Raw genomic sequence first — 19,905 nt, 5'->3', positions numbered from 1 at the left:
CATACAACATCGCTAGTCGGCCTGGCTCTCCTTAGCATTAACACGCGATATACCTGAAAAACCAGTTTGCGGGCTTTTTATTAGGCCTTTACTTTCGCTTGCAAACTGAAAGGAAGAGTGAGTGAGCGAGCAAACGCGCCTGGCTAGAAGCAGCTTAGCTGGTGAACGAGCGAGCGAGCAAAGTGACTGACTGAGTTGACTAACGGGGTCACCAGTCGATACGAACACGCACATAAAAGAGAGACGCCAAGTCGCGAACACTCATCCCCTCTTTCCCTCAGCCCTATATATTAACGCTACCGTATGTGTATATGTACATGACGTATATTACGTGTTTATACAGAGAAAGAAAGAGAGAAAGACAAGGATAGAACAGAAACATGATAGAAAGACAGAGACATCTGCAGACGCGTGACGCTCAAAGATCTGTGGCTGGTGGTGTATTCTTTGTGCATATATAGAATGGATTATACACACGTGGATACACACACATGCGTGCTCGTTTGTGTGTATAACACAGCGATTCGCAGAACGATATACAATTTACAAGTTCGTCGCACTGAGTACTATTATGTTTTATTATGCAAATACGTTTTATCATGGGCAGAGAAACATAGGCACGCGAACACGCGTATATTTTATTTCTCTTTTTCTCTCTTCCTCTCTTTCTTTCTTTGTGATCACACTATCAACAGATCTCAGGATATAGCATTAAATAATTATCGGTATCTAAAAAGAAAAAAAAGTTATGCAAGCAGAGCTGATTGTTGACTGTCGCCGCTTGATCAAAGGACTACTCAATCACACAAACGTGTGTGTATTTAAGTTCACATATATGTAAATATATATATAAAATATATGTATTCATTTATGTGATCATGTATGTAATTTCACGTATAGGGAGGAGAAATTTGTTTTCTAATTTATTTGAATCTCATTCGACACGTTTTTTGATGGTTTCTTTCTTGAGCTTTTTCTGAAATAATATAATTGAAAGAAGAAAAAAATAGCTGTTTTTATTATTTTAGCGTCTCATGTTCTATATATGTGTTTTTAGTAAATCATGGTTTGTTTTTTTTTTACCTGGATTAACCTTCATCTTTGTTTACTTTTTATGATTCGCAATATGATTCGCAACATGTACGAATATGTGTGTGTTTGCTATGTTTTCATTTTGTTTATTTGCGACATGACAGCGCTGGTTCATGCAAAAATTAGAAAAAGATAAAAACGAATGGAATCGTCTTTCACCCCTGGTTGATTTTCTTCTTTCTTTATCTCTTTTGCTCTTTTATTCTCTTTTCCACTCTCACACTCTCTATCTCCGCATACAAACTCTCGTCCTCATGTTGTCACATGGATCGCGCCGCTCATCCTCAATTTTTTTTCAATTCTTATATATCACGTTACAGTAGTATCTAAATGAAATGTGTTCACAGCCACACATTAATATTTATACACAGATTTTATACATGTATTTATATATATTTTTAAATATATATATTTATTTATATATTTATAATTAATCTTTTAGCAAACGCCACACCCATTAATGTTTCGTAGCCTGCTGTTTGCTTTAAATTTATTTTTTTGTTGTTGCTCTTTTTTTGTGAAATCTGTGTATTACCACTACCTTTAGTATAGTATTTTCGAAACATTATGTTCATTCGTTATATATTTTTTTTTATTTTTTTATTTTTTATTTTTTTTCATTTTTTTTTTGTCTGGGAAAAAAGAAAAGAAAGAGCGACCGTGGAACGCTAACGGACGCTTCCATATGCGCTAACAATTGTTTCTGTTATTTTCTAATTCAATTCCAGGCGCTCTCTATCCTTTTGTATTTTTTTTTTTTCTCGTCGTCGGTCTTTCGAATTTCTCAATATTCTTCTCCCATACATTTCTCGATTCGTCGTCGCTTCTCCGCCTCACAATTGATTTTTTTTTATCGCTATTATTCGGAATCTTGGCGAGCTGATACCACTGAATGGCAGCGCTACTGTTCCCCAGGGACTTTGAAACATATGTTTTTTTCGATGCACGCACAGTCTCCGTTTTTCTCGCGCCACTATTGCGAGTTATATGCGTCTATTTCGTTCTATCGACGCGCGCACAAATAAGAATGTAACGTTAAAAGTCGTCTATCATTTACCGCGCGTACGCAAACAGATTACATTTCTCTCCACTATTCGTTTGAATTCGTTAGGCACAACACATTTTCTGTTATTTTTTTTATCTGTTTCGCTTTGTTTATTATCATTCTTTTTTTTTTTTTTTTATTTTGTTTCGTTCGGAGTCTTGTAGTCTCTCAGTTGATCCCCTACGACCGTATTACAACAAATACCATCGTGTTTTGGTCTTTCCCCCACGACAACTGATTCGTCTATTGCAGTTGGATAAACATGTCCAGGAGAAATAGAAAGATACATGAATAGACGAAAACGTATAATGTAACAAATCGAATATTCCCATTCTCGCTTTGGATCTTCTTGGTTCTTTAGTCTCTTCAGTCTTCCCTGAATCTATGTTCATCATCACCGATCTGTTCAAATCTTTACGATCCATCATCGAATCGATCACGGCGAACTCATTTTCTGTTGCTTTCATTTCAACGAGAATACTATTCGTTTATGTCACACTCTGAATTGGTCAATGTGTGATGTTTGATGCATGTCCAAGCGTCAACTGAGAACTAAACAATACTCCTTTGGCCCGTGAACAATCAATGATCGATCATCATCATTCTCGATATTTTTGAATAAACAAGGATCATGATGATCCCAATCTCGTCGATTATATCCTGATAGTAGATGTTCGCCTCCGTGGTCGGTAAGCAGAGTCACATCAATGGTTTTATAATCGGTAATGATCGCAGAGATGTCGCGGACGTCGATGACCGTGCCGGTAGTTGTCGTAGCGGTAGTGATGGCGGTACTAGTGGCGACGATGGCATTAGTGTCGATGTCGCATCACGACGAGCACGCCATCCACGAGTTGCAGGTGCATGTATAACACGCAGGTATCACTGGAGCATAATAATAACCGTTCGCGTATACATAGGTGGCAGGTGGTCCAGGTGGAGCTTGCTGATGATTCGTCAATCGTTGTTGTTGCTCTTGGCACAATACCTGGTAGGCAAGATTTTCGATCAAAGCGAGAGTCTGTCGTCTCTCGTGGCCCATGAGACATACAGTAGATTCTTCCACTACATTATGGAGTAACATCAGGTACTGATACTTAAGGGTCTCCTCTTCAGGACCGACGAAGTGATTCCACAGATAGTTCTCAAGTTTGGCGCGTTGTTGGCTAATATCGGGAAAATCGATAAAGAATCTCGAGCACATGTATCGCTCGAGAGTCTTTATGTATTCGGGTTGCGAGGGTTTGTACATCTTAACCAAAAGATTGCAATACTTGAGCAGACCACCTCCGCGAATCTCTTCCGGACTCCTTGTCGAGATCAATTTCTTGTGAAGATGATATAACGCTTCTTGGAAGTCACCATATACTGATTCACCTACTACCGTCGGATAGAAATTTTCGCCAATAGGTAGTTTGCTGCATTCGTAGAACAAGAGGAGCGAATCGAGCACAATCTGGAACGAATCGACCGAAAACTCAAACTGCCGCCTCATCGAATCAACAAATTTCAGCTCGACATTCCTGTGACCTCGTGAATTCCCGAGGGAGATTAGGGACCACCGGTCACCTTCGTTATTCACTTTCACCATTTTGCTCACATAAGCCTCTTTCAGGCTACAAGTAGTGATACGTTTACGACTGACACCTTCTGGTAGCAGGTCGAACAGCGAGCCGAGTACCGCGGCCTTCACCTTGTCATAATTTCGTCCGCTCGAAAGCTCCACGGCAAAGATCAGATCCAGATCGTTGTACGGTTGTGATTCAGTGGCCAAAACGTGAGAAGCGGCACCACCGTTCAATCTTATATCACGTACCCTCATTCCGGCACCACCATTACTCGGATCAGATTCCAATTTACTACGGACCACATTGACCAGATCTCTCAATCTGACCTCCAAAGTGGGAAAATTTCCACGTCCGTGGATGCATACCACTTCGTTCATGACATCGTTCAATCGTTTAACTTGATCGAAACTGAGTACCGCCAGCCTTTGCTGGGGATCCGGACAATTCGGATTGTTGTTATTGTTGCCATTGGTGTTCGCATTGTTGTCGTTGCCTCCGTTGCCGCCAATGTTTTTGGTGCCGCTCACCTGGCACAGGGACTCCATCATAGCGACCCGACGTTGGCGTTCCTCGCCGATCTCCAGGGAGCCACACTATAATGGAAACGAAATGGGAGATGTTATTAACTGTATCATTTCCGCCTTCGATAAAACGTATTAAGCTACGCCATGTTCTCAAATGGATATTGTTGGAATGGATATTACACGTTGAATGTAGATAGAAATAAAGTATTTGAAAAATATAATTTATTTTATGAAGTAATATTTTTATGGTTGTTTCCAAAAATATCCAATTAAATTAAATATTTGATATATTTTATAAATATAGATTATAAAAAATTATATATAATATTGCATGAAAAATTATATCAATAAAAAAAACCAATTTATTATGTTAATCTTTAGCATATATTTATTTATTATTTTATTATATGTTTTTATTATTTCATTAAACAAAATTTGATTATTTAAGAAATTTAAGAAAAAAATTGAAAAATTATTTAAATTGACAATTATTTAATTTATTTAAAGTGTGAAACATTTTAACTACATATGTTTTACAACTATATAACATACTATATACAAATATTTACGTATACAAATATAGAATATAATATAAAATATAAATATAAATAAATATTTTAATCATTTAATCATTTTTTTATATTTATATTTAATTTTATTATTCTTTTCTAAAAATTTTCTACTGCTCTAAAAATAATAAAAATTTAGGTAAATTTTTTAAAAATTCCAAATTTATTTTTCAAACTTTTCTGTATAAAAATATTACAATGATAAAGTGTCAGTTAAAAAACAAAATATATAATGATAAAAAAATCAGAACAATAATTGAAAGAATAGAACAAAGTTAGAAAAAAGAAGTTATCGTCTCAATGTTCCTTAATTCTGTAGATGATATTAATTGATGATTGTCATGAAAATTATGACATTAAAGTGAGTAAAGAATGGTAATAAAGTGATGATGTGATTAATGTAATCGTATTGCAAATAGATAAACAGTTTCGAGAATAAACACAGTGAGAAGTTTAACATTCTATGTGCTACCAACGCATCCTTCGAGAATATCTAGTAAGTACATGTTTATGATTCAAATGTACATGTTTAGAAATATCATGAGATTACATTCGAATAATGTATTTATAAGAACTTCTCATTCTTTGTCAATCGTTCGATCTTTGTGCTTTGTAAAATAAAATAAAATAGTTCTTATTTATTTATTTTTTATTTATTATTTATTTTTGCAAAAAATCTGATATTTCATAGATATTTAATTGATTTTGTTTTTTTTTTTAAGTGATTTTCTTTCATTGAAAGTTTCAAATTAAAGTAAAAATAAAAAGATATGAAATAGAGTTGTTGAATATAATACTTTTTTGATACTTCAAAAGATTTTTTTCATGTATTGAAAAATTCTATAGCGATTCAAAATATTACGAAGGAAAATCATTTATTTCAAAAGACTGCGAAATATTTCAAAATATTTTTTGGTATCGTAACATATTATTTGGTATTTCAAAATTTCTTGGAATTTCAAAATTTTTTTAAATAATTTTTCAATATTTTTAAAATTCGTAAAATTCCTTAGATTGTGTCAACAAATTTTAAGAAATATTTGACTTTTATTTAATTTCTAAGAATTTTCTTAATATTCCAAAATACTTTTTAGTATGTAAAAAAATTCTTTATTATTTTAAAATATTTCAATAGAAAAATATTTTAATATTTTTTTGTATATATATTTAATATATTTTTTATATATTTTCTCTATAAAATTTCTTCGACTTTTAAAACTTCTTTTAATAATATAAAAAAAAGCAATAAATAATTAATTTAAATAATTTCTTAAAAGTGCAAAATTAAAAACCATTTAGAAAATTTGGAAAACTCTATTTTCATCGCAAAAAATATCTAAAAATTTTACATAATTAAAATCCTTGCTTAAAAAAAAATTAGAAAAAACTTAATTGATTCTTAGAAACTAAGAATGTAAGAAAAACTGAAATTAGAATTTTATTATCTTTAAAAATTTCTTATCTAAAATGAAATATCTTATGAAGAATTTTGAAGAATCAATATTTTCAAGATATTCGTAAAAAAAAAAAAAAAAAAAAAAAAAAAAAATAGTTGCTATTATTGAATTTCACCTGTATGTATCATGAATGTATGTGTGTCAACATGTCATTTATCAACTATTTATATAAACATATCACAGTGTGTGGTAGCGATTCCAAACATATAATGGATGAACTAATATTATTATATTTTCGTTCGGAGAATGCACTGATGTTATAACAATAAATATTAAGTAAAAAGCTGATTTCATCGTGATTTCGGTCATTGTAATTTTAGTCACTCAAGGATTATTTTATTCTTTATTTTATTATTTTATTCTTTCGCATTCCGTATTTGAGATATTCTATAGAATGTCCAAACTTGATGTAAGATATTGAGAATTAGATATTTCAAATTCATAAAAATTCACGAGGAAATAGTTCATCCGTTATACAATTCTAGTTGTTTATCGCTGTTATGTATTTATACAAACGGTAGATAAGTGGCTATGGCAGTTGTCATGGATGCATAAACGAAATTCAATGTTGTAATAACAATTATCTTTTTCAAATATCTGGAAAATTAAGATCGAACGATGTTTACATGTATAGGAAAAAATAGTTCACAATCTTGTTCTCTATTATATATATAAAAATCATTGAAATCGATCAGATATATCTTTTTCTTTATGATTATCAAAATTATAATAACTATTGATATCTATAGCATTGATTACATATACAAAATAAATTAAAAATTAATAGAATATTTAATATAAAAAAAAAAAGAAAAATGATTTACATTTTAAATCTTTGATCTATAATATAAATCCCTTAAAAGTAATCCAAATCAAATTCTCAAAATTCTAAAAAAAAAAAAAAAAAAAAATTGGATTACAATATGATCCAAAAGGTCGATGCCATTGGACGGATCTCTGGAAGTCAGCTGTTGAAAGTAAACACCGAAGCGAACTTGTATGCAAGCGAAAGGAACCCGATTCGAAGTGCAACAGGGGCTAGTCGGAGTTAACTCTTCTCGACTCGTTCACGGCCGCGACACGGCGTTTAATTATCGTTATTTCATTAGTAGATAACGAGAAAAGATATGGTCGATCAGTGGCTAAGAGTCACCGTTAAGCTTATCGAGCTCACGCAGCTTCAATATTAATCGGGATAACTGGGCGATAAAACCGGTCGTTAAATTGAAATTCTTCAACAAGCGTACATCAGAATCCGCCACTGCAATCTATTCCCGCTCTCTTTTCCGCGATCATTCTCTCACCATGCACTTGGGAACAACCAGCACTTAATCATGTAGTAGTATATAACTTCGTTAGCTAATTGCCCCACGCTCGATTACCAGATCCGTTGCGTCACACTTTTCGATCTATTTCGCACGATGTTTCATATCTGGGATATTTACCACACGTTTATTCCCATCTTTCGTGTGAGAATAAGTTTTGATAAATTGTTATTTTTCAGATGAAAAGAGGGAAAAAAGAGAAGGATTTGAGAATATATTCCGATTGTTGTAAGAATAAAAACACGAATATGAATTCGATAATACGAGTTAGTCGAGTTGGAATCATTTTTTGTTCAGGATAAAAAGCTGATAAGAATGGCTGTTAACTTGCCAGATATCATTATCGCTTTTTTCCTATTAAAGACGATAATGATTACATTATGTTACATTTCGATTCAAATTAATTCTTTTTAAACGGATAATCAACACTCGAAAAATACCTTTTCTGTGATGATATTTCACTACTTCTTTAAAGAATTCTCTAAATTATGGAATTATGTTCGAATTAATATGTGATGCAATATTGGGAAAAACCAGAATGAATAACGAAGAATATATTCCATTAAACTTTCATCCCATTAAATTTTCCATCGTCAAAGAAACAAAAATTATTAATAATTCGACATATATATTTTGTACATGTCATCACCTTATATTTTCTCCACCAATTCAATATTCAAACTTGCACGAAACTGTAGGATTTTCTCTCCGTCGCACAAACTGAATATTTAATCCATCCACAATTATTACATTACGTATTATCGCGATTATATTAAGAGCCACCGGGATTCACCACGGCCACGAATTAGCCGATTAACCAGTTCGAGTTACTTTCACTCGACCAGGATATATTCTTCTAGTTTAACTTTTCGCAAAACGATCACGAAATAATCGAACCACCTGTGGATCTCGCGTTAGGCGTTTCTCCACCAGTTTCTTCGATGAATTCAATCCCTTACCATGAAGAACAATCACTCGATGCCGTGTTTTTAACTTTATACGCTTCAGCTTTGGTATATCACAGGCTTGATCACGTTGAGAACTTTACTCTCAATTAAGAAGTTGATCACTTTTTTCAGTTTCGATAAATTGGATTAAACTTGTTCAATCAAACTCTTTAGAAATACGATGAACGAACGTATGAACGCGAAGAATATTTTATATAAAACGTTCGCGCGCGAAATTCAGAATTTGCAAACGGTCCACTTGATCCGAGCAGATCCACAGCTGATGAGAGGCAACAGCGAACTGAGACCAGCGCGGTGAAAGGCGTACGAGGAAGACTGGCGGCAGTGACGGTGACGGTGACGGTGACGGTGGCGATGGCGGTGGCGGTGGCGGTGGCGGTGGCGGTGGCGGTGGCGGTGGCGGTGGCGGTGGTGGTGGCGGTGGCGATGGCGGTGGCGGTAACGGCGGCGGCGGCGGCGATACCTCCATCAATAGCAGCGATAGCGATGTCCTTAGTGTACCAAAGAGAGAGAGAGAGAGGGGCGATACAAAGCTAGCAAGCCGCTATCGACGTTGAGCTCTGGCTTCGTGTAAATCTGATCATTGTGCACGGTCTTTTCAACTTTTTTTTTTTTGAAACACGTACCTGCTTATTTCATAATAACCAAATAAGTAACGATTCTTCTCTCTTTTTGTAAAATTATATATAAAAATATATTTTTGGATAAGTACATCATTCAATAACATATCTTTAAGTGTGAATCAAGAAGTGTGAAAATGTAAATTTTGTATTAACTTTTATATTAATAGATAGTGAATATTGCAGACAAATATTATAGATATAATATAAAATGTAAATTTTATATTAACTTTTATATTAACAGATAGTGAATATTGCAGACAATCAATTAATTGCAAAAATATATAACTTAACTTCTCAATGTTTACATATTTCTCGATAAAAATTCTCTTTATCTTTCTATTCCGAGACTGAAATCTTCTAACGCATAATCCACCATTGTAAACGTTTTCAAGGTTCCCGGCTGGAGATATCGATGGGCAATCAACAATCCATTTGAATCTCTGTCACTTCCAGGAAACTTTCTCGATATAATTTCAATACTATTACTTGGAAAATTTCCCTATGCGCCAAGAGTTGTTCCATTATTTTCTCGATATTTCTATCCCGGATTGTTCGATATTTTTTTACTTCTTTCCTTTGAAATTATGTAATCCAAAATTGAATCCTGTTTTGAACGTTTAATCAATCTCAAGGTTATAATTGTGCTATTATTCACTCGTTTCGTTATGCTGTCGCGTAAATCGAGATACGCTTCCTTTTTCGCGATAATAAAAATTATAATTTAAGGAAGGACAAAGATTATCATTTAAACATTAAGTATACATTTTTTTCCAAGAAGGATATCCGATCTTACATTTTGCACATTTAATTTTTATTTGAAAAATTTTAAAAGAATAAATACGTATGATGAATTGATATAAAAAATTAATGATTCATTTATTATGATAAAACAAAATACAAATAAATTATGCAATAAATTTAATTTTGAACCGTTATCAATATTGTATTGCGAAGAATAGAGATCATTTTAAAATGGAATACTAATTACAATTATAGATTTAATATTAAAATTAATGCCAATAATAATAATTAATATTAAATAAAAATTAGTATTAATTTAATAATCATAATGTACAGTAAACACAGTTTATATAAAACTATTTATAATATAACGAATATAAATATTTCCTTCTTATTTCATATTTTTGTTTATAACTTTTTAATAATGCATCAACCTTTGTTTGTTTAACATTTTTTATTTATTTAAATTCATAAAATATATTGAAATTTTAAATCTGGATTATACTATATATTTCAAGTTTAAAAAATTATGTATTCTGTTCCAAACTTTATAATAAATTCTAAATATTTATAAACACATTTTATTTGGAAAAAATATTTTGAATTGAAACATGGTATATTATTTATCATTCATTGAACAATACAATACAAAAATTAAAATTTATTCGAGAAATATTTACTATATAAAAAATTGTTATTGAAATTCAATTATAGAAAAATAACTTATTTATAAATTATTTATAAATTTATTTACAAATTATAATGAATATATAAAAATAATTCAAAAAATCATTTTGAAAGTAAATTATTGTAATTATTATATAAAGGATTATATAAAGAATTGTTATTGAATAACATGTACAAATGGGTATTAGATGATTCTTTGTGAAAGAAATTTATAAAAATTATAGAATAAACTCTTAAATTTTATTTTATTGCTTCATTTTTTATACAATCGTTAAAAAATAAACTTTGTGCATATATAATTATAATTAAATTAGAATTTATCGAATGTAATCGTGAAAAATATCTTTTTGTTCTTTCTTGAATCTAATAATTCATGAATATCATATAAACATTGTTCACAAATGTAATTATAATTACAAACCATTTCAATATATATGAAATAGATTTTTGAATTCGATTATCTCGAAAATTAAGTCTTGGAAAAAATTTTATTCTGTTTTTTTTTTTTCAAAAAATCAATTTTATGCTTGTATATATATACATTATTTAATTACGATATAATTATGGACATATTTTATACGTAATTTTTATAAATAATTTTGATTATTTATCTTTATTGCATATTATCAATTAAAAAATGTGCAATAAATTGTAACAATTTTTTATTTAACTAATATAAAACCTCGTTAATAAAAATTTATTGTTAATATTATTATCTCTAAATGTAATAATATAATTTAATAGCAATGATGTATTAAGCTAATTTTTATTATTTGCTTTTTAATTCTTTCTAATTTCTGAAAATAAAATTTTATTTCCAGAATTTATTTTCTCTTAATTTTTATTTTTCTAAAATTAATTTCATTTAACATTATAATTCTATTCTAATTTTGTTTTTATTCATTTACTTTATTCTATACTATTATTATCTTTTCTTAAAATTAAAAAAAAAAATAATGTTTCTATAATGAAACAATTTCTTGAATGATCATTCATTTTTGTTATCGTTATGTTACCATTCTCACGTCATAACTCAATTTTTTCATCTATTGACAATCGAAGGAATCGAAATCTTCTAAAAATCAATTTTCCCATACAATACCATTACAACAAAACAACCATAAAGAGAAGACAAAGTAGATGAGCAACCCTTGTCAATCGCTCGTTCTTCTTCGTTGTTCATCGAGAATAATAGTAGCTTAGATGAAATCAACTGGAAAAATGATGTGGCTCGTTGAATCGCTGCGACGTTCGACTCTGATCGACCATTAACCATTTCATGAGAATATTCGGAGAGAGGAACAAGGATAAAGGATAAAAAAAAAAGAAAGAAAAAGTAAAGAGATAAATTGAACGTACCGGCGTAAAGAAAATGAATAGAGACAGGAAAGAGAAAAATAGTGCGAGCAAAAACATGAAAATACGAGGGAAAACAAACAGAATGCAGTGAATAAAAAAAAAATTAAGATATAAAGAGCTTAAAAATAATTTAAAAGCATGGTAAAATCTAAATAAATGGATAAAAATTATTTAATAAAAGAAAAAATGAATAGTACAAGGTTATCCAAAGGGTATATGAAACAAAGATAAAATAAAGTGGAGATAGAATGTCAGCAAAGAGAAATCAACAAGTAGCATCGGATAAAATAAAGAAATAGATAAAAAAAAAAAAACAAAAAACAAACAAATATAGAATATATAAAAAGCTAAATCCAAGATAAATATCCAAAATATATATATAAAAAATATATAAAAAATAAAATGAATATAAATGTCTAAGTAATTTTTTCAATATTAACAATACTATTATATTCTTCTTTTAAAATGTTTTATTTCGATATTAAAAAAATACTTGAATCGAGAAAATTAAATAAAATATTATTCTTATTTAATATTTAATACTTTTTATATAATTTTTACAAAATAAGAAAGAATTTTATACATAATTTCAATTATAACTAAAGCTAAACAATTACTATGAAACGAACGAATGAATACATGAAAAAAAAAAATGAACAAACCGAGAAAAGATAAGGCATGGGGTAAAATGTATTGCCCTAGATCCTTCCTTCCCAAATCCTTTCCCTATCTCACCCTATAGTAATATCTTGAATGACGTCACGCCAAAGAGCGCGTGGGTGTCGGTGAATGAATACACCGACCTCTAGCTGTTACGCTATTCCCCCATTCGCTCATCCACGAACACACATTTAAATGCATTTGTCTGTGTTTCATCGAGTTTGGATGACGTATATGTATAATAGCACCCACGCAGGTCAGGGCAAGAAAGAGAGAGAAAGAAAGAGGGAGAAAGAAATGGTCCAACGAGATGGTCGACAACAGTATCGATCTCGAGGATGCTTCCAGTCATCAACCCACGTTAAATCGTGGCTCTTTTATTTCTACGTCATCGTATTCGGCGATACGACGAACGACGCAAAAGTATGAAATATCTTTACGAGAATAGCAAAGATGGTCGCAAAGAATTAGGAATGAGTCATTTAGATAAGATTTAACTTTGTTATGTGAAGATGTGTTGCTTCCGCATTTAAGAAAAAAAAAAAAAAAAAATACGTTCTCTTGGAGGAGCATTTGAATAAATAGAATATTTTTTGCGAGATGATGTATTTTTAAAATGTATATATTTAAGAAAATGTAGTTGAGGATGTGTCTTAGAAAATTAAATAAAGTAAAGATTTAAAAAATTTTTGAATAAGTATAATGAAACTTATATTAAATATATTTGCTATGTTTGCTATGTTATATTATGCTATGTTAGTTTTTAATGTTTATTTGTAATAAATTTGAGAGAATGTTTATTTTGTAATAGATTTCGTGTGACGAAGAAATTAAAAATATTTTATATTTTATATATTTTATAATAATAATTATTAATAAGAATTAGAAAATTTAATTGTCAAAATTTTTTAAAATTGATAGTTTTTGAATTTTGAATTTTTTATTTAAAAAATAATCCTAAAATTGGAGCACAATCATAATTTTTTTCAACAAATTTTTTATCTCACGATTAATTTAAAAATTTATTTATTGATTATGTCAGTGTTAGTTATTTATGTCATTCATAATTAATAAATAATTGAACGTCATATTTATTTTATAAATCTTCATAATTCTCAGTTTTCTAATAATAAAATATCAAGTAAGATGATTAAATTAAATTATATTTTTTATCAATAGCAAATTTATATCAATAGTCACCGTGATTACCTTGATCCCATGATACGTTCAGTTATTTTTGATAATCATAATGAAAATTATCGCGTGAAGACAAAAATTTAATATCTATGCACTATATAAATTCTAAAATATATCAACCATATCAAATTTTTATAATCGATGATATTCGTTTTATTTTAATTAATTTACAAAATTTAATTATTATAAATGACGAGCATAATCACGATTTATTTATACATACAATGGTATGTAACTTTTCAACTGTTTCTATAAACACATGATGGTGGCTGACATCCAAAATATATAACGGATTAGCAAATTGTATTTATCCATAGCGAATTTGAGCATTCCTTTGGATGCAAAAATAAAAACTTTGGCAACCTTCGAAATTACAATGATCGAAATTGTAACAATAGATAATTATATCATATATTATATTCGCCAATATTTGTAATCTCTATTACGTCATCAGTAACGAAATGAATATTCAATGAAGTGATAATGGCGCTTGTTAAAACAATCGCATTTATAGTAATTGCAAAAATAAAGGAAATAATTAAAAAATTTGATTAGATATATGTCAATTTACGCAACAAAAAAATTTACAATACAGGTGATTTTGAAAAATTTGATTTTTCTTTTTTTTTTTTTGAACAATATCAACGAACTTAATCTGAAATATAGATATAACAACAAATTCAAAAATTTGTATAGAATGTGAAGCACTGAATCGGGAACAAAAATTGTTAAAAATGAATTTTAGAAAACTATAATACTATAAATTTTAGAAAAACAATCTTAAGCAATAGATATAATATAAGCAATATTAAGAATATCTTAATAATATTCGATAGGTTAATGACAACTGAAATTTAATTGTTATCTCTATTCCCAGTTTCGATATAATTTTTTTTTATATCAGCCGAAAAATCGATCGGCATGTGGATACAATGAGCCTTATCTATCATATGATTCTTAATCAATGAAACATAGTTTTATGATTTTGTTTAATTTTTGGTAACTTAATCATTCGCTTTTAAAATTTGGCGATAAAGTTTCGACGATGATAAAGAAAAAAAATGAACAAGAACGTGAGAACAAGCGATAATGAATGAACAAAGATCACAAGAACGAGCGAATTCATAATATTATTATCAATTTAAAATCATTTTAACTATATTAATTATTTTATTATTATTATTATTATATTGTATTTTATTTCTAATCACATAAATATGAATATATTTTTATAAAAGAAAAATCAAAATTATAGAAATTCAATATTTTTTTAAATTAATTATTTATTTATGCCAGCAAAAGAATATTTATTGATTCTGAGGTGATCGTTTCTCTGTTTCCTGAAAATAATGAATTGCAATTAATGAAAATAGAATTATATCTTCTGTATGAAAACACTATTGTACATCGCAAGCAGTTAAAAAGATTTTTATGCATTTCTTTCTTGTCTATTTCTTTCTCTTTTTCACTGTTGATAAGTCGCTTTTAGAAAACAAAAAATGTCATGATGATCGATTAAATATAGCGAGATATTCTCAATAAAAAGATTGTCACCTTTTATTTATCTCCTATTGTTTTTTTTTTAATGTAACAAAATCACGTCCATAACAAATGTTTCAATTACTTTGAAACTTTCTAATCGTGGTTTCTTTTTAACAAAGAAAAAAAAAAAATCGAATCAATCCAATTTGTTTTTCAAATCCATGTACATTTTTTGTCGGAAATTAAACAAGAATACAGTTTCATGCTTCAATCAAAAATAGAAAACACTTTTTTCGACAACAGTCCAACTCGTAATAAATATTTTTTTTTCAACGAATAATTTACGTTAATCATTCTGACTTGACAATTAGCACCGATGGATATCATATTACACGTTTCTACGAACTATCAACTCATCACGGTTGCGTAACATCAATTATTTATATACGAACAAAAATTCCCCGTTGATATTGCGCATTTTTAACGTTTTATTAAAAGGTGATTTCAAACGAGTCACAGAAGTGAATTTTTCTTGTGATGAAAGTGCAATGCTATTCAAAACATTGAATTCAATTAAGTTTTAATCCAATTAATCTCATTCATTTAATTTCATTATTATTATTTTTTTTATTTTATTATTATTATTATTTTTTATATATATTATATATAAAATATTATATATTTTTATATTTATTTTTATATATATTATTATTTTTGTTTTATTAAGAAAATAAATGATTTAAAAAGAAAGAAACGAAGATTCAAATGAAATTTCTAATTATAAATATTGAAAAATTAAATTATAAAACTTTGTTTATATAAACTTGTTAGAGGGATAGATGGATTCATATGAGAAGATTTTATTTCGTCAAAAATGTATAATAAATTAGAAAACAATTTTACAAATAATAATCGTTCAATATTTAAATTTAAATTAATTAAATTATTCTTTTACTTGTATCAAAATTGTATTAAAAAATATAAAATGAAATTTTTGTAAATTTATCAGGTTAATCAATATCAGTACAGTATAGATATTATATTGAAATTTTAAATGATAATGTATGTAGCAATTGTGCTGCATGAATGATTTCAATGAAATTTCTCATTATGTAGGATAGTTGAAAAAATTTGAATGTATGTGATCTACGTTTAATAGAGATTGATATTTAAAAAATTTAAACTAAGATTTTGGTAATAACGAATCAATGAATAATAAATAATCTCTAATGAATTTTTATTTTCTATATTTTATAAGAATTTTAGATGATTAAAATAAGAATAAAATAATTTAAATATTTATTTTTGATGAATGAGATATATCTCTCTTTTTTTTATTAAATTTTCAACTTTAATATTTGGACATACGATTAGTAAAGCATGGAATTTTATTTCTATCAATTCAGATACCATTGTAAACTATTACAAATCGTTATTACAAATCGTTTATTCGAAAGATTAGATTGCGAAAATTGCTTTCAAAAATAAAACTGCACAAATTATAACTGAACGCGACTTTATTTTTTGTTTATCAAATTTATAAATTTATATTTTAATGTCAGAGATTTTTTTTTTATAAGGGAATCATCAAATTTGTAAATAATTATCCTATATTTATCTTAATTAACTAACTAGATTAAGAAGATAAATGTATTTGTTTTCAAAATTATAACATATTTTATTTTAATTTATTATACTTTTTTCATTAAAATCTTGAAAAAATATATTTTTATTATTAATATAAAAAAAATAGGGAAAAAATAGTAAAATATCAGATAGAGTAAAAATATAAGATTATATATAGATTATATAAGATTATATATAAGATAGAGTAAAAATATAAGATATATATTCAAGTATTTAAGTTTGTATATAGTAATGAGATAATAATTAAATACTTAAGTAATGATTAAAATATTTTAATATTTCTATTTATTCAAAATACTGCAATAATAATTAAAATTTAAATAAAGTGAACATTACATAACATCTTTTACAACAGTTATCGTCGTTTATTAATTTATTTTTGTTTAATGAATTTCTTGTTTCCGTCACAGGAAGTTTTTATATATGCATATCTAAATGGAATTTATTGCAATTTATTCTGTCATTTTCAAGCAATTAATGAATGAAAATGATTGTACAAATATTATAGAAAATATTAATAAGTATTTGAAAACGATTTTATATAATGACCAGAAATAAAATGATTAATTAGTAATAATATGAAACATTTAAATGTTAAACTTTTATATTATTTATTGATCATTTTCAATTACTTATTTAAGTACCAAAAACAAACTTAAAAAAAAAATTAAATAAACTAAAAAATCTAAATTATTTAAAGTTGAAATCTGAGAATTCAATCATACTTATTGATTATTATCCAAAATGAAATTTACATATATGTGATCATTAAAAACAAAATAAATTGTGAGTAATTATTTAAGACTTCATTAAAATATATTTATAAACATTTTAATATAATTGCATAATTCGTATCTTTTAAATATTATATTGTTTTATATTTTTACATACTACTTTATCCGATTTTGTCTGAATTTAAAAGAAATAAAAAATTCATAATTTTTTTAGTTTAAGTTTAAAATATTTATTTATGCTTATGTAATGCTTCTAATATGAGATTTTTTATTAATTAACTTGTTTGATCTTTATAATTATTCTGAGAATCCTTAGATCAAAAAAATAAAAAAAATATTATAAAAAAATACTATATTATAGAATATAAAGAATCATATATTGTATATATTTCTATCTTTTTCTATAATTAATAATAGAAAATTTTTTCCATACGTTATAAAATGTTTAATTCTGAAAAAATTAATATACGTCTTTTTACGAAATTATAAAAAAATTAAATATTTTAATAAATTTATTTCTCAAATCTTGATTTTAATCATACAAATAAAAAAAAAAAAACAGTTTGAACAGAATCTAATATTTGAAATAATTAATCTAGAAATAATAATAAATTAATTATTATATTTTTCATGTCTATACAATTAATTTAAAAATTTTTACTAATAAATTATGCATTAACATTATGCTTTATGTTTTATAAATGACGTTATATCGTTAATAATCACATTTTAAAATGTATAAAATATAATTTATACTTTAACAAATTAGCAAAATACCAAATTGTAGTACCAAATTTGTTGCAAAGTTTACTCTCTGCAAATTATTATAAATATCATATATTTTAAATAATACATGTTTATGTCTAGCATTCATATAAAACAACGCAATATTCATAAGAGGTCAGGCTACCTTCACTCATGTATTGACAACAATCGTTGCAAATTTTATTTTTAAATTATTTTTGTTAACGATTTTTTTCACTTAAAATGAAAATTTAAAATTTTGTCGATTATGTCGATGGATTATAATCCATTTTGAAGATCAAAAACTTTTAACACTTTAAATGGGAGATATTTAAATATTTTGCTTACAGTTTGGACTTGATTTCGAATGATTATTATCTGTTTGCAAAATTTTAAGAAAGAGAGGATAATATATATTTCACAAAATGACGATTTAAAGAATATTGCATTGCAATAATAAATATATTATATTATATATATATTATTATATAATAAATTATCGATAGACGTATGTCGAAAATATGTAAAAACTCGATATAATGAGTATTTAAGTCGAGATAATGATTATTTTAAAAAATAATTACGATATGTAAAAGATAATATACAAAAAAAAATAAAAATATTGTTATTATTTTAAAAAAAGTTATACTTTTTTCTACGATTTTCATAGTTATGTCTATTGAAATATTATGATTTTACGAATTTCGATTATTTTCCTGATACTTTGTTCTTTTCACGATCTTATTTATTTATATATGCTTTAATTACATATGCTTTTTTTCAAACAATCAAACGCAACGATTTAATTTTCTTTATTTTTAATATAAATTATTATTTATATACTTTTGTTAAAAAAATTTGTTAAAATAATTGAATTAATTTGAATATAGTGATATTTGCAATTAAAATCATGAAATATAGAGTACGCATATTTAATAAAAATATAATTTTGAAAAAAGAAAATGAATACAATTAAAATTTAGAATAAAACTAAATTTATTTTCATTTTTTTTAAAATAAGTTCAATTTCAATTGTAAACATTTTTCATAAAAATTATTAATAAAAATTAAATAATAATTAAAATATTTGAAATATATAATTATATAAATTATGATAATTATTATGATAATATCACAAGATTGCGAATGTGATTAGAATTTTAAGGAATAAATGATGATTTAATAAAATAAATTATATAATTTAATAAAATAAAATTATCTTGATGATTAATGAATTTATGAGTGACAATAAAAAAACAAGCACATAATAAAATTTTATCAAATATAATAGATAATATTCTGAGAATTTGTAATTCAATATTTTTCTGAATTTTAGTTAATTTTCTTTTTATTTCAAAAAATTCACTTTTATTTCAAAAATCAAAATGTGTATTTTTTAACAATGACTATTAAGTAATAATAAAGTTTTAATTCAATCGATTCATTAATTATCATACTTATAATAAAACAAAATTAGTCGTGA

The 19,905-nt window shown here is 27.0% G+C and overlaps 1 protein-coding gene across 4 annotated transcripts in view; it reads right to left on the bottom strand.

Moving 5' to 3' along the window:
• Positions 1-1,086: 1,086 nt before the first annotated feature.
• LOC122720305 (terminal nucleotidyltransferase 5C) overlaps positions 1,087-19,905 on the bottom strand; it is a 224,074-nt gene continuing 205,255 nt past the window's right edge. For 2 of the 4 annotated variants that reach the window (XM_043946920.1, XM_043946922.1), the window contains exon 2: positions 1,087-4,298. In XM_043946920.1, the coding sequence (XP_043802855.1) occupies positions 2,967-4,298 (1,332 nt within the window). In that variant the 3' untranslated portion in view covers positions 1,087-2,966. Of the gene's footprint in view, positions 4,299-8,229; positions 8,517-8,539; positions 8,781-19,905 lie in introns of those variants that run through there. The other 2 variants (XM_043946921.1, XM_043946923.1) reach the window with 2 other exon arrangements.

The sequence above is a fragment of the Apis laboriosa genome, unplaced genomic scaffold, assembly GCF_014066325.1.
Source record: "Apis laboriosa isolate Shangri-la unplaced genomic scaffold, ASM1406632v1 scaffold125_cov141, whole genome shotgun sequence".
NCBI classification, from domain to species: Eukaryota; Metazoa; Arthropoda; class Insecta; order Hymenoptera; family Apidae; genus Apis; species Apis laboriosa.
The sequence above is the reverse complement of the archived record's forward strand: the minus strand, read 5'-3'. Positions and strand labels throughout refer to the sequence as shown.